The sequence below is a fragment of the Nanorana parkeri genome, unplaced genomic scaffold (genome assembly GCF_000935625.1).
Source record: "Nanorana parkeri isolate BGI_ZX_2015 unplaced genomic scaffold, ASM93562v1 scaffold296, whole genome shotgun sequence".
Classification (NCBI taxonomy): Eukaryota; Metazoa; Chordata; class Amphibia; order Anura; family Dicroglossidae; genus Nanorana; species Nanorana parkeri.
In genome coordinates this window covers 234,309-251,335 of record NW_017306564.1, presented here as the reverse complement: position 1 = coordinate 251,335, position 17,027 = coordinate 234,309, and the positions used below count along the sequence as shown (strand labels likewise).

Sequence of the window (17,027 nt, the reverse complement as noted above, 5' to 3'; positions counted from 1 at the left end):
CGGGGGGGGGGGGGGGGGCGGTATTTTCGGTAATAGCGGTCATCAGTGGCTATTTTGAAGGGGACAGTCTGCTGAACAGTTCTGCTATAAGCTTATGGTTGCTAAATCGACCATGAGCTTATAGCAGAACTGTAAATGCGACCAACGTAAGGCATACTGAGCTGGCCAGTCGGTGAACACTTTTGTTCCGCCGTATGCCTTATGTCGGTGGCAGCGAAAGGGTTAATGGACCAATTGGTCTCTTGCCGGATGTGGTTGGAGGGAAGTGGGGGGGGGCTCGTAACATTACATTTTTTTATGTACAACATTTTAAAAACTTGTACTTCTAGTTGGAAAGTTAAGTGTTCTTTGTCTATTGACTATATTGTGGGTTCTGGAAGAAAAATTACATGGTAAATTGCAATGTTTGCATATACGTGTAAAATTTTGCATGAGAACGATCCAATATTTGTTTTTTCATAGAATGCCTTACTTTTGGATTTTCAGTGAAATCCAGTAGTTTAGTGAGGGGAAAATAGAATGGAAAGCGAATTTCATCACATAAAATATGTGGGTTATGAAAAAAAAAAATGTCCTGTATACCATTCTCCATAACTAACACTGTCATGAATGACTTATGCTTTAATAACTATGTAGGAGTGCCACATAGAAATTGTATTCAGCATAAGCTGCTCCTGCCCAGGAACAAAATATTTGGATATGCCCCAATTCAGTCAATCTCATGATGCTAATATCCGTTTACTTTTTGTCAGTGCTGAGAACCTTCTAAAAGATATGATTTTCATAGGAGGATAATGGCTCCCTATTACTGTATCCTGCCTTGAACAAGATTTAACATGCTGATCATTGCCAAGGTGTTCACTGACTTTAAATTAAGTCTTTCAACAGCTGATGACAGGGCTTGAAAGGCCATTTTATGTATGGCTTTTTTCATCACGCCTTTATGAGATCATGATAAATACACAATACAGCCCCACCTCAGGGTGGCACAAAAAATGTAAATGAGTTTAAATGTTTTCCTTGTGTTTCTGTATTGAATATTATGTGTTAAAGAAAGATTTTGTTCCTTGCAGTATTACATGTATCTTTAAATCTGTGAAAACCTGTTTATTCAGCCATTTGAGGCAGCTGTGATAGGTTGACTAGAATCTAACTGTCAGTGGGCTTAGTGAACAGGAGTCATATAGGTATAGGGCATTAAGCCCTATACCATCTTTGTCATTATAGTTAAATATTTGAATTATAAAATATTGCAGACTTGATACCTAACTTGCTGATGTGTTCATTGTGTTGCTTATTTCTACATTTTAAATGATAGTTTTAAAGCAAAAGAAGCCCATCAGTTAAATCTATGCCGTCTAAGTGGTGATCCTAATAGAAAAATTAAGCCTTAGGACCGATCACAAGTAGAAAAAAAAAGGAGAGAGTAACAGAGCCAGCCTATATAGTGTAGTAATTTGTTTATGGTCCACTAGCAGAAAAAAAATTATAGAAAAGGTGAACTTATCTGTCAGGTTGCTAGTGACCAATGAATAGTGGCTGCAAACTGAGCGGCTGAATGCCTGTAAAGAATAAAACTGTCTCCACACAGTGAAAGTTTACTCCATGTTCAGAGGTGGCAGCAGGATAGTCAAAAGCTTCTGAGTTATGAGAACCCAAGGGATGGAAATGTATTGCAGAGGCCCGTTGAATAATTGCTGCGAAAATTAGTTTCTCACCAAGCAATATTATTTCATATAAAAAGTATTTATTTAGTACCTGAAAATGTGTTTCGTGACCTACGGTCACTTCCTCAGATAGAAGGTGCTAGTATAGGATTTACAAGTAGATAATAGAGTGAGGGAGGAGGGAATACACACATGATGACCAATAATTTTCACTAATCCTCATTGTTGCATAACGAGGAGCAATTTATTTTAAAACAAATATCTAATTAATCTGAAAACATAAGTGACCTTTAGGTATACAGTATTGATCAATGTTTACAATTTTATCTTTTACTATACTTAGTAGGGTGATCTATTATCTACTTTTAAATTCTTTACTGGTACCCTATATCTAAGTAAGTCATCATAGTTCACAAAACATATTTTCAGGTGCTAAATAAATTATGTAATTTGCATCTAGATCATTCAACTGGTTTTTAATTCCCAGGTGTTCATCACTTATGTGGGGAATACCGCCTCTATTCAGTGCCTTTTTAGCGCTCTATAAAATTGTAATGTATGTGTAATTTTTTTTCTCTATTCATTGAGGAACACAGGGATTTATAGACTACGGCATTATACTACCAACTACACAAAATTGTGTCCAGCCCAGTATAACCCCTGCCTGCTCCCAGCATGCCTTTGTTTTTTCTAGTGTTCATTAGTATGGATGTCTTTTCTCTGCTCCATTGAGAAAAGTCAACCAAGCTACTTGTTTTTCAATCAAGATTCCTTTACAAGCTGCTTAAGCTGGTCTCTGTACACTGTTATTTGGATGAGTTTTTCTTTAGCACTATGTTTGGAGGCTGTTTCCGAACCGCGCTTGACTGGTTGATTACGGAGGATAGCATGGAATGTGACCTTCGGGCACTGGGCTCTGCACTGGGGGTTTTCCAGAGCTGAGTGTATTGTGTTGGCTGGCAGCAAGCACTTACCAGGCTCTAAGCTGTCCTAAAGACTTACTTTGTGAACAGGCTGTACAGACCAAGCATCTTGTGCTACCTCATCACTAGGACCATCGGGTGGTATCTGAAATCCCTGTTATTCAGCCATTTACTGCAGATGGTGGTAAAGCTGAGGGACTAAGCACTGATCCCATCTGCTGGGTGGCGTGCCCCCATTGTCTGTCTTTCTCGCTATTCAGCAATGAGGACGTACCCCCCACCCGCTGCTCCTGACTGCAGTTGACATGTGTATCTATCATTGGTTTATTTCTACTGCCCGTCTTCAAGACCTGGTAGTTGGTTAGTGAGTATTTAAGACCTAGCCTTGTACCCTCACTTAAAGATATTAGACACGTGATGTATACAGTGCCTCCAGCTCACAATGCAGTTACGGATTTGGTGCTGCCTTCAGTGCACCCACTAAAAAGGGCCTAACACTGACCGCCTTGAATTTTCCCTTTAATTGAGTCCATGCCATCCTCTGAGTTTTCTCTAGCTCCTTTGGGCATGGCCACCTTTGATGCAGTTCACACCACTTTAAAGCTTGAGGATCAGCCTGCAGATTCTGCCAGTACTGTCCCCTGTCTAGGCTCCTCATGGGTCCCCAAGGCCTTTCTCGTGCACCCACTGCACTAGAGGACTTTCTAAAAAAGTGGATTGTCCCCACTGTGGGGGGCGCAGGGGGGAATCCTTTACAGTCCCTGTGGAGTATGCGCATGTGTTTAGGGTCCTAATCAATAGGCAATTGGAGACCCTTTCTAAAACCTTTTTCCCCTTGGCAGGCCCTGCCTTGCAACCCAACCTGGCAGGGACACATGTCTGCCAAGCTCTAGCTGACTGGGCTTCTACTTAGATGGGTTATTACAGACCTCTCATTTGTAGTATGAGTTTCTGGTCAGTGAACATGAAGTTAAAGTGTTGGGCTGTGGAACTCACCTGCAAAAACTGACTGCTTTGCATGCTCTACAGAGTGACAGTGTCTGTCTGGAGCTGCCCTGGATACTAATATCAAGGATGTTACCAGGAGAAAAACTCCCCATCTGCTCCAGCTGAAGCCTAGAGCTCAGCCAGGGTAGGCTCAATCCCTCCTCGGTGACCAAGAAGAGTCCCTTTTGTTAATCCCAGGCCTCAACCTCCAAAGCCAAGCCTGGTTCCTTCCCAGTCTGTGCGCAAACCCTGGATTTCCAAATCACCTGAAACCTTCAGATAAATCTTCTTTTAACATTGGGTTGTACTAATAGTCCTGAAGAAGTGGAATTCACCACAAACCACGGTGATAGTTGTTAAAAGAACATTTTTAAGATGTTCATGTGCATGGAGAGATATTGACTGACCACACAGTAGTAATTCAACCCCTATGTGTATATGTTCAAGTATGGAAAAAGACTGTAAGTGGTTTATTAGGACCAGAGTGCTGGACATGAAGAATAACCCCTAGTTTAGAAACAGAAAAATATCTTAAACTTACCCTGCCCTGAAAAAGTCTTGGTGACTACTGTGTGGTCAGTCAATATCTCTCCAATTAGCCACACGAACCCGATGTCCATAAAAATCGAACTTTATTGTTGTAAATTCCATGCAAAGTTCAAAATACTAGGTATATACCACCATACTATCTCTCCCACTCCAACGCCTCTCACACGTTTGACCACCTGGCTTAATCATAGAGGTACTGTGTGGTCAGTATTGTAAATATATTTGTGTGTTGTTTTTAAACAGCCAAATAGAAAATATTTAGAAGATAGAAGATATTTAAGAGGAAATCTACTATACATATATTGCAGGGGCGCCCACAATTTTTCGTTCGGAGATCTACTTTTCAAATGACAAGCTCAATGAGATCTACCAACGAAAAACACCTGCATTCAGGGGGGGAGCGAGCATGGAGGTGCATTGAACCGGAATGCAGGCAGGCAATCGCATTGTGGGTGGGGGGAATGGCTGCGGTGCCATTCACTAAATCACAACCCCACGCCCCCTCCTGCGCCTGAGTGCAGGGAGTCGGCCGGCTTGCATTCCAGTGCGTTCTAGAGGTGCCAGCGTCCTATCCTCCCGCGGTGCTCATTTGGCCGACGTTGCACTCGGGGAAAGGTGTCCTGCCCCTTTCTGTCTGCGGCGTCTAACACTTTCAGCCTCCCCAACAGGTGTGTGACATCACCCATCGCCCTGCCTCCAGGATATTTTTTTTATTTATTTTTACTGTTGGGGGGCTTCAGGGAAATATTAGGGGTATAAACAGCCTTCTGATATTTTCCTTTTAAAATAGAAAAAGAAATTCCTCAATCTTTCTTTCTTCTCGGATCCCCTCTGCATACAGATGGGGGAGAGCAGCAGGGATCCAGAGAAGCCCCATGGCAGGAGGACAGGACATCAGGGATCTGGTATATATGATATATTGTATTTAATGGGACCATTTCACATATCCAATATGTAATTTGTGCTTCAAAATAATTGCTTATGGTTTTAACAGTAACACATTTTTTTATTTGAGAAAAGAGACAGTTGTGGGAGGATAGCTGGCACAATATAGCCCTATACTGGCAACACATAGGTAGTAATGATTTGAAAGCTTTCTTATAGCTATACCTGTAATATATAGCTGTTGTGGTTTTTTGTTTACTGAAATTGCATTTGGGTTTTATAGATGCTAAGAACAAATATTTTTGTTGACCATTTTCCTAGATTATAATAATTCTATGTGTATGTGTGTATCTATATACATATATACAGTATATTAAACACTTTTGTGTCTTATAGTTACAGGATGAAGAAAGGAGAAGACAACAACAATTGGAAGAGATCCGCAAACGGGAAGCCGAGGATCGCATACGACAAGAAGAAGAACGTCGGCGTCAAGAGGAGGACCGAACAAAGCGGGAAGCCGAAGACAAGGTTTTGTACCCTATATTTAAGATACAGCGGTGCTACCCTTTTGATATAAATGTGCTTTAAGTAAGGTACATTGCTGACGCTATATTTGTTTTCATTTAAAGGCACATTAAGTGTATTGACCACATGTACATTCGGGTAAATATACACAAGTGCTTCTGAGATTCATCAGGAACTATTACGCTCATGAAAGATCGTTTTTCCTTCTTGCATGCGCATTCCCCTGGATAGTGCATAGCAAATAAACTACCATAGAGTAACATGCAAACACCATATTAAACCAGCTGACAACAATAGAAATAACTCGGTAGTTTTCCATCTATCAAAGCCCTATTGTTTAGTGCTAGTCTGTTCCAGCCATTTTGTTCCTCTCATTTCCTGTTGCATCTCGAGGACAGGAAGTAACGGAAAATCTCTCTAGCCGGACACAGAAAAAAAGAAAAACCTGATAGAGGTTTAAACCCCTTCCCTTCGTTGTCCAATAAATACATGTGTTGCCCGTTGCAGCCAGCAAGATATATATATTTTTTATATCTGTTCTGGAAAAAACAACTACAGTTTAAATCTAGTTGTGAGCAACAGTCATTTCTATTTCACACACTTTATATACAGACACTACTCGGTTTACGATGGGGTTACGTTCTGATAAGCTCATCGTAACACGATCGTATCGTAAACTGTGAAGTGTACTGTACTGCCGCGGTCAGCAGCAGACTGTACACAATGGGGAGCAATTGCAGGGTGGCTATTCAAACCCCGCCCACTAAGAGGAGTGGACCTGAGAAAGCAAGTTTTCTCTTGCTGACCTGAGAAAGCAAGTTCTCTCTCAGGTCCGCTACTCTGCTCAGTGGGAGGGAGCAATAGCCAGCCTACTATTGGCTATTGCAATTTGAAATATTCACCTTTTTAATTCACCTGCCGGATGTGGAAGCTAACCGGCAGGTGAATGGGGAAGCGGAGCACCTCAGGGATGGTTTCTTGAGAGTTGCTATTAACTCTCAAGCAACCAGAAACTACAGGTATCCAGCACCTACCGATCTCTGTGGGTGCCGAATAACTGTACCGTAAACTTAATTGTAAATGTGAACGATTGTAACTCGATCAATCACAACCTGAGGAACATCTGTATAGCTTTGAGAAAAAATTCATGAACTGTGGAGTTTTATAGATTAATCCAATCATAAAAATAAAGGAGCTTCTGTTTAATGTACAGCACACATTCAAGGAAATTCACTATATAATAAAGTACTCTTTGTACATAATTGGTTAATATCTATTGCCAGAAAAAAACTATTATATTAATAAAAATGCTTTGATAAAATTTAAAAATCAATTGATGTTTTCATAATGTGTTAGAAACAAATAATATAAATGAAGCAACATTAAATACCAACGTCTACATAATTATCTTTCATGTTCACTATTCACTTTGTTATTATTGCACGATTCTCGTACGAGAATCGCCTGAAATCCCGTGATCGTACGAGAATCGTGCAGTGTATTGAAGACGTGCGACCGTTTCTACTGTACGGTCGCACGTCTTCCGTCGAACATGCAGGTTAGAAAACCCGCCGGGAATCGTACGATTCTCGGCGAGTTAGTGGCCTGCTTGTTCGACAACTGCCACACGCACACTGCCCGTTTGCAGTCATCGGAAGCCCGCCCCTCGTTGCAGTCATCGGAAGCCCGCCCCTCGTTGCAGTCATCGCAAGCCCGATCTGCCTGTCCAAGATGGGCAGATTGTACGTTTTTAAATTACTTTACAAAGTTCTGCGAGGGTTGTAAAGTGTATGGGCACCTTAAGGTCCAGTAAGTGTAGCTGTGTGATAACACCAGCTCTGTGTTGATCTCATCAGACTTTCTTAATAAGTAAGTGTCTGAACAGCTTTGTGAAATGGTCACTGATCAAAACAGTTGCTATGTGAATTAGTTTTGTGTGGTGCAAGACAGAGAATTAGGTGCACAGATAACATGTAGCTGAATAACTCCATATTTCTGGTGTAAATGTTATTGTGAATTTTCCTGATTTGTATTTTACATTACTTTATCTTTTATTACACTGAGAGATAAACAGACTTAAGGATACTAGTTGAGGATATTTAGGATACTAGTTGAGGATATTTGAACCCTCTCTTTTGCCATTAACCTCAGCTGAATTGTTTCTCTAGCTTCTGATCAAACCTGGTCACCAGTACAGAGGTTACACAAGTTAAAAACACCTGTGGACCTATGTCCATCAATTGTAACCCATTTTCTCCCTAAAAAAATAACCTCCAGACTCCAAAGAAAGGCAGTAAACATTGTATTTTTGATGGACCTTTGTATATTTAAATAAGGTGATTATTTACTCCCCAATTGCCTCTTATGTGTGAATAATTCAGTTTAGTTAGTCCTTGTAGGTTGAGGTTTTCCCATTCTATTTTTTATTCACTTGTACTTTTTCTATTTTATTCACTTGTACTTTTGTACCTCCCCAATTCCAGGATATCATCTTTGTGATCTGGTGCCCAAAACTAATATGCTTTAACCATCAACATTTGCTAAATAATTATAAGAATATGAAAACTTTTAGGATATCTAAACCCAAAAATAATCATGTTGTATTTCTTAGGGATGCACTGAAATTCCGGCCAAAAATTGCACTTTTGGCCATTTGTCGAAAGTGCCATGACGGCTGAAAAGGCGGCCAAAAATTCAATGTATCCCAGCTTCTCTCCTCCCTGCTGAGCACCGGTCTGATTGCCTTCTGATGCAGCGCCGGTGCCCAGCGGGGAGGAGAGAAGTTTTTAGGATGGAGAGTGGCGCTGTGCGGTGACCGATGTAACTGTGTCAGGATGGAGCGCAGTCAGAGGCGGTGACAGCTGCGATCTGTCACAGGAGGCGGAATTCTCCCACACCTCCCGGCTCCACCTCCTGTTTCCGGATGCTAAGCAGTGTGGGGCGGTGACGGCTGTGATTTGTCACAGGAGGCGGAGCTGGGAGGTGTGGGTGGAGAGCTCAGTCTCCTGTGTCAGGATCGAGAGCGGCGATTGGAGGATATTGCGCTGATCTGCCACTGGAGCTCTCCGCCCCCCCTCCTCTGACAGCCGATTTTGGATGGAGAGCGTGTATACAAACACTCACCGATCAGCTGATCGGTGAGTGTTTGTAAATAACTAAACACAGTGTGCTTACTATGTCCCAGTTATGAATGAACAGGAAGTGATCTACATTACTTCCCATTCATTCATGATTGTAGACATAGTACGTACACTATATCCACAATGTATGAATGAACAGGAGCACTCAGTATAGTTCATTTATAACCGGGGCTGCAGAGAAGAGATTGAGGACTCTGGGTCTTTTTTTATTTTAAAAGGGAAATATCAGGGGTCTGTTACGACCCCAACAGTAAAGAAAAAAAAACCAAAAACATAAAAATAATTACATTTTAAATAATTTAAATTGTTTTAAAAGATTGGGGGGAAAAAAAGTCATTTTCGTTATTGTTATTGAGGGACACAGGAATTTTTAGACTTACCCCATACTGCAGTCTACAGATTTAATCCCACCCACAACTATCTTGCCTTTTTGCTAGTGTCCTCAGGAGAGGGGACATGTTTTCTTCAGCTTTGCTGTTCTCTGCTCATTTGGAGGTTCTCTGCTATCAACAGCTGCTGGTAGATTAATGCCGGATATGTTAAATCCTGATAGTTTCTCGAGTTAGTGCTGGTAGGTTCATGCTTGATATGTAAAATCCTACAGTTGACTAGAGTTAGCCAAGGAGAGCAGATTTTTCCAGTTTACACAGATGTTCTTCCAACAGTCCTGAATTTCTGGAAAGTTTTTCAGCTACTGAAAGTTTGAGGATAGATGTGGGAATCCTTAAGAGCTCTCCAGTTGGCCAAGCAGGGCAGTTTCCCAGTTTATTATCTATATTAGTGTTCTATCTGCGACAGTCTTGCAGTTGGCAGTGACCGCCCATCCATGTTCCACTTCGCACAGGACTCCCCTTTCCAGGGCAGGCCAGTATGTCTGGGAATTCCTTATGAAGTTATCATTCCAGAGCAAAGTCAGATTTACTGTCCATTTTTTCTGCATCTCATAGTTGTGAGTGACTTAGCAGGCTTATGCTGCGTTGAGGTTTCCACTGTTTGATTCTGAGACTACGTATGTGGTATTTTCTACAGGAGCAGCCCATGTAGTGGGGAGCTACAATTCTCCTTTTCTTTCTGAGCTAATTTTTACTGTATGTACTTTGTAAGTTGGCCACATGGGGGAGTCCCTCTCTTTACATCTGCTTGGGCTATACAAGGGGAACGGTTATTCCCCCACCCCCCTTCTTCTCTTCAGCTGCACTTGATGAAGCAGCTCTACTTTTTCAAGAGGCATTGAACCAGTTACGGGAGGAAGGGAATGATAATTTTGAAAAAAAATAAAAATCTACAAATTTAGCACTACTGTCATGGTTGCAAGGAAAACACATTTGAATATTTTTTTTTTGTGCAGCTTACAGAAATTCACTGATGGCTGTATGATGAAGCAGATATTTTTGCTTGCATTATATGCAGTATATGTCTGCAAAACATGAACATTTCCCCAATGTTTTATCCTAAGAATGTTTTATCCTTGAACTGAGATTGCAAGACTTAGTGTCAGCCTTGGCCAGTTGCTGTTAAGCTACTGAATCCTGCCCCGTCTCCTTAGCCTTACAGTGTAGGGACCAATTGTCTTTTAGTTTAGAATTACTGTGAGGGCTCCTTGAGATAACATAGGCCATGTTCACAGGACAGCTCTAAATTTCTGATACAATCAACTGGTAATTGTTGCACTTAATGAACAAATATAACAAAATGCTTTCAATAGTCTTTTTAAAATACCAAAAGAAATTCATTGTAAGGGTCACACAAACTTTATAAATGCTGTTTAGGAACTCCATCCATTATACTGAAGATGATAAGTTAAGTTAATAGACAACAGTTAAGGATTTACTGGAATTTGTGTGTGTATATGTATGTATATGTATATGTATATATATGTATATATATATATATTATTTCATTGAAAAGCACTTTTTAGCATTATTAGAACCAATGTATACTGTTAATTGTGAGCATGTGGCATGATATTGGCAAATTGTGTTGTTTTTTTTCTTTTGTTAATAACCATTATTGTATGTAAGCTTTTGTTTTCTTTCTGTTTATTTTTTTTGCACAAGCTTAATTACATTATTTATTTTTGGCTAGCAGAGGAGGCAGGAAGAGGAGTACTACAACCGCTTGGAAGCAGAGAGGCGCAGGCAACATGAGGAGGCAGAGCGGAGATTACTAGAGCCTGAAGAGCCTGGTCTGTACAGACCTCCACTCCCAAGGGAATATGAGCTCCCATCCCCACCCCTCCTGTCTAACGCTCCGCCTCCCCCACCTCAGCGAAACACTTCTTACCTCAAAACACAAGCTCTGTCACCTGACACCGTTTACACTGCCAAGTTTGTTGCATACACTGATGATGAGGAAGACACAAACCTAGCAGGTCAGGATAAGTACTCCAGCACAAGAAAGTCTTATGGTGACCTCCCTCCAGCTTCACATAAGCCACAGCTGCCTGCTGCACGCCAGCCTCGTCCTGTGTCCGATGGCATCTTTCTTTCAAACTCATTCCAGCCACCTACAGCCAATGCCAACAGTACTGGTAGCAAAATGGGCCTGGCCCCTCCCATAGCAAATAAGCCAGGTTTTCTTCACCAAAGCATCTCTAAAGGTACTGTTTAAAAATGCGTGTGACTAGTTGGAATCCACCTCCTAACTCTTTCACCTTGGTGATTTTTAGATTTAAGTCTATCCTCTAATTTGTGGGTTTTCCCGTCTCTACCACTATTTGGTAAATTATTAGAGCACCTCAATTATCCTTTCAAATCAGTTTTTCAATTCAGTTTTCCTATCCTTATACTACCTAAATGTTTTTTTCCTCTTGTGTCTTAACAAGAAAAAACTTGAATAAATCGGAGTACTGTTGGTTTTGGCTCCCATGCTTTGCTTCTCCATATATTTCATTTAGGTTTGCGCTACAATTGTGTGCTGCATGTACTTACTCATGTTATTTTAGCTAGTCAAAAAGTCGGTCCACCCAGAGGTGATGTTTTAGGTTTAAATGCAGTATAATGAGCTGCGTCACCCGCTGGTTCCATACATCTCAAACACTAGTTTCACATCATCTCCTTAGTGATAGAACCACAAAAATAGTCCACCCATACACCAGCTGTTGTACTGCCTCATGGAGGGGGCTGAATCAGGTGTCCATCTAATGTTATAAGCAGAACGTGAAACCTAATAATAAATATTAATAATAAATACATACATAATTAGGAATGCGGTTATTCTAAAAGCTCCTTCTACATGTGTCTGTCTATATGCGTATACAGAAAAAATATAGGTTTTAGAGGGAATGAAAGACAAATCTAAGCATATCCATGATCACACATTTAAAACATTTAGAAAGATTTTTTAAACAAAAGGAAGAGAAAAAGGTCTCGAAGCAGGCTTACATTTACTGTTGGTTCAGTCTACAGACCTGGTAAATAATGGTTAGAGGCAGCTAAAGAAAGGTATCTCATGTTTGGTCACAGTAGCAAATAGGAGACACTATTTATTTCTTTTGGACAACAACCTTTTGTTTGACAATTACAAACACCTTTTTTCACTCTGCATTTAACGTTTTACTGTGTCCTTCTGTACACACTAAATTCCACAAGACAAACATAGCACCTAATCTATTGCAGCAATATCCAAAAGATGCCCATGTACAGTTCAGTTGTATTCCGATTTAGAAAGAAGAGTTTTGCAGTACATAGTTTTAACTAGATACTTAGTGTATTTCCACTCTTGCAGTCAAAATTGAGAACCTCCACTATGATTGATTGTGTTCCCATCCACATTGAATACCATAAAATATGTATTTAAAAAAATATTTATTACCTTTGTTTGTTTCTAGAAGCAGTTTTATACACTATAGGTAGTTTCTTTTGCCTAAAATAAAGGACAATGTGAAGATAAGAGACAAAAAAGTACATTGAAAGTGCATTGACAAATAATGTACCACCCGAGCCTTGAGATCTTTAACCATTTGTTAGGACAGACGGTCCTGCACATCCAGTTTATGAATGATAATGGGGATTTCGCAGGACAATAGAGACCGTGTTAATTATGGAAAACATTGCTATCTAGCCCCTTAACATGACATAGAAGGGGAAAGCTAAAACGATTTTCAGCAAGTAAAATGTTAAGCAGCCATTTTAAATCTATTTTAAACGTTATGCTATATTAATGGGAACATGTAAAAATATGAAGTAGGTATCATCACAGTTTGACGGCAAAAATGTAAATACACTTTAAGGACAGCCTATAACCCAAGCAATAGAAAATCAGACCTTGTTTTTATCCACAGCAATCCTTGTAGATAAAACAATCTTATTTTTATGTAATTAAAGGAAACCGGTGATAAAGAGAAGTACATTACTTACCATTGCTGACCCCATTCTGAAAATGCTAGCTTCTGGATGTCTCTCTGATACATTGACTTCATTAGTTTGAATTACTGACCCAGAACAAGTATATGACAAGTAAAATTAGACATGATCTGCATACTTGTACTAGGATGGAGACCTAATGTATTTACTACATACTGTCTTGTGAGCATCATGGAGGCTACCTTCGCTGTACTCTTCTTCTGAGAATGCCAATTCCCTGGCTATCATAGTTATGCTTTGTCTTTAGAGCTTTCTGAGTCACCGTTCTGAAACAAGTATAGATGTAAGGAATTCTAACTCTTCATGTACAACATGCTAGTTTTGGGTCTGTGACTTAAAAGTACTTGGAGTGGACCTTGCAAATGCCAGGTCTACTTAGATTACAAATTACCTATTGTTTGTAGGTGTAGAATGTAATTGTAAAAGAAAATGTAATGTATCACTGTTTCCACATCACTGGGCACGTGATGTCCCCATCCTTTTTAAAATATTTCTGGGAATGCAGAGCAGTCTAGATTTAGAGAGAAAGTGTTTTATTACGAGATTTCAGTTGCCCTGTATTCCCGGAATCTAGCCAGATGTGTGACATTCTCATCTGGGCACTGTGCACGGAAGATGGCGATGAGGTAAGTATAACCCTTAACATTTTCTTTACAGGTACATTTGATATGCCTATTTAATAGTAGGGGCGAGGGCCTGGGCAATGCAAGTAGACTTTGATAATTTTTATAAACCATTAATACATATCGGACAACATACAAAATTGCAGATATCATTTTTTTTATTCTGCTGGGCCTCAACTTTCAAAAAATATTGAGGGATTTGAGGGGTTTAAGTAATTTTTCCCATGTGAGCAAAAAATGAAAAAAATTGCTCCAGAAGTGAAGTGGTTAAACCAAAGAACTTCACAAGTAGTGTTTGCAGAGGGGTTCAGCAATGGCAGTCCATGTATTTCTTCATGATAACAGTGCCAAAACAAGAGATTTTATTTACACTAACCAACATTGTCTGTTATATGTTAAAATGCAGTTACTTCGAGCCCTATATAATAAAAGCTACACGAAATGGTACTTCAACATAATTTGAAAATATATATTTAGATGTACAGTTAGTATCTGACCAGAAAGTTTAAACAAAATGCTTCTTCACTGCTCGTTATTCAGTTTATAAAATTGTGTCCACATAACACTCTCCTTAGCCATATTTATGATTAGTCGGCATTCCAACACAAAGTTCATCTAAAATGACTCTACTGTTCTTGACAAACAACCTAGCATAATCTAGAAATTATAGGAAAAATACAACAAAGTAAAAAACACAGGATAACATGCAAGTAAAACTTTGGTCGCGGTGCCTATGATGTACATAATGAGAGATTATCCGAACGGACCATGATCCCACTGAACTTGAATATCACCTAATATATTGCAGAAATCATATTAGCAACACCCACCAACATTCACAATATTTCTTTTTAATTTGAAGCAGCCAAACCTATATGCTATATAATTTAGCTTTCCATGCAGTAACATGTAGTGGTAAAGTGTTAATCACAGTGCCAGTGGAGCTTTAGTCATGTAGCATAATGCAAGGAGCAGGTCTTCTACAAGACTCTGGTAGTTGGTGGAGAATGAGGTGATGCTATTTCTAGATGCATCAGGGAGCTGCTGGACTCTGAAGAAACATGCCATGCTGTACCTTACATTAAGCTTCATAGGGGCAGAGGATAATGTGGTTTAGCACAGAGTACCATAAACCTCAATAAGGTGGCCTGCACATGTTACCAGGCAGGGGAGGAAGGCACCTCGTATAGCAGTCACATATCAGAAACCTAAAACAGAAGATGTAGATAAACAGAAACATTTACTGTTGATACTTTTTAAATGGGTAGGAAAGTCTAAAGAATCCCTGGAATTTGATGTATTTGCTATTGCCCCCTGCTCAAAGCAAGGCTTTGGTTAATTGCAACAGTCCAGTAGCTTGAAAGATCAAAGTGCAACTTCTTTTTTTTTAAAGCTTTGAATAGTGTTTGTGTGTGTCCGCTGTGGAGATTTATGTGCACTTCCTGTCCCCAGAGACGGGAAGTAATTGAAAATCTCTTAAAATCAAGGGGAATAGTCCACTGACAGTGGTTGAAAGAATGAATAGTAGCTTAGATCTCCCCAAAGTGGACACAGGCAGTATGGTAGTAAGTTAATGTTTTGACCATGTTCACAAATTATGCAATAACTGTCTGCCGAAGTGCTCCCAATGAAATACATACAGTTTGCTATAGTGAGTACCAAGTTTTAGACCAGTAGTCTTAAACTGAAAAGCTAAATTTTTCAACCACATGCCTACCATGCCAAAGAGACTTCTGATCTGTTATCTTAGTGAGACAACCTCAGCACTTTGCTTGTGCACAAATGCCCTACTTTTACCATGCTTATCGATACCAGATGATGTTGCCTACTGTTGGTGCATTAGGGAAGCATTGTGCAACCTTTTTTCAGACAAGGCACCCTTTAAAATTATGTAAATCTTGGGGCACCCAAGTCTAAAGTGTAAAAACTGTAAATATAAAAAAACGACGTGTGGTCCTTCCATAATCCATACCAGAAAGCAGAGCCTGGCATAGCCGGCGGCGAAGGGGGACGCCCACTTCCCCAGCACTGTGCACTGAGCACATCTCTATAGCCACCTGAACACTTGTATGTAACAGTCATTGCCAGCTGTAAAAAATTATTAGGTTATACTGCAAAATCAATAAAAATTATCTTTCACAGCTTAAGGTTGACACTGTTTTTATATATGTATTGTGGCCCTGAAGCTGTTAAAGATCATTTTTAATGATTTTGCAGTAACCTGTTATAACAACACTGGTACAATAAACAATCTAACAAGCAAACATTACAGGACTCGTATACACTGAGCAAAATCACATATAAAATCTCGTATACACTAGATGATACAGAAAACGGAAGTACAATAAAATGAACATCATAATATGCCCTTAGCAGATCACAGATAAAGTCAAGGAAACCCAGCATTCATAGAAGTGTAAGCTAGCGAAAGGCCCCAAGTACAATAAAATGAAAGACTACGAGACAAGGTTGCTAAATTTAAACTTGTTCACGCTGGAAGTGAGGAGATTAAGAGGGGATATGATTTTGTAGTACAAAATGTTCAGTGGTGATGGCAACATCGGCACTAAACTTTTTACTGTAAACTCCGTAACAAGCACTAGATGCCACCACCTAAAATTGGCGGAGAAAAGATTTATCCACAAAGGGCGTAGGGGCTGCTTTTCAGTTAGATTCGGTTACATTTTTTAACTCTCTGCCACAAGGAGTGGTATCAGCAAAGAATATTGATTTGTTCAAAAATCAATTAGATTCCATCCGAAGAGACCGTAACAGACAGGGGTATAGGTACACTTAAATACTAGACCACACATGGACTCTTATACACACATGCACGTACAAGAGACACGCGCACATACAAAAGCTGAACTTGATGGACATGTGTCTTTTTTTCAACCTCAAATACTATGCAAGTACGGTCTGCCTCTCTGTTCATAAGGGATTTCTATAAAGCGAAAGATTCTGTGAAACTTTACTAGGCGAAGGATCATGTTAAATTGTAATGACTGTGCTAGTTGCCCTTCTGTATGGCAGCTAATCATGTAGAACAACCTAGAATAATACTTAAAGAACACATAGGGGTTGGTTTACTAAAGACAAATAGGCTCTTGACTTTGCAAGTGAATTTTACCTTATATTAGTAAATGAGCTGACACTCTGCTAACTTCTAACATCCAATCATGCGCAAGCAAAAGTACTGATTTTTTTCTATTTTCTTTGCACATGATTAAGTATTCTTTGCAAAACAAACTTTTCACTAAGCTAAAGGAAAATTCCCTTGCAAAGTGAACAAGCTATTTGCCCTTAGCAAATCAACTCCATAGTATCCACAATAAAGTGATCAAAGGACTGTTAATTACAA

At 39.7% G+C, this 17,027-nt stretch overlaps 1 protein-coding gene across 2 annotated transcripts in view; it reads left to right on the top strand.

The window, feature by feature from the left end:
* AFDN (afadin, adherens junction formation factor) overlaps nucleotides 1–17,027 on the top strand; it is a 253,318-nt gene that overhangs the window by 232,430 nt on the left and 3,861 nt on the right. Inside the window, exons 29-30 of one of the 2 annotated variants that reach the window (XM_018557710.1) lie at nucleotides 5,408–5,542; nucleotides 10,768–10,864. In XM_018557710.1, the coding sequence (XP_018413212.1) occupies nucleotides 5,408–5,542; nucleotides 10,768–10,864 (232 nt within the window). Of the gene's footprint in view, nucleotides 1–5,407; nucleotides 5,543–10,767; nucleotides 11,279–17,027 lie in introns of both variants that reach the window. The other variant, XM_018557709.1, reaches the window with a different exon arrangement.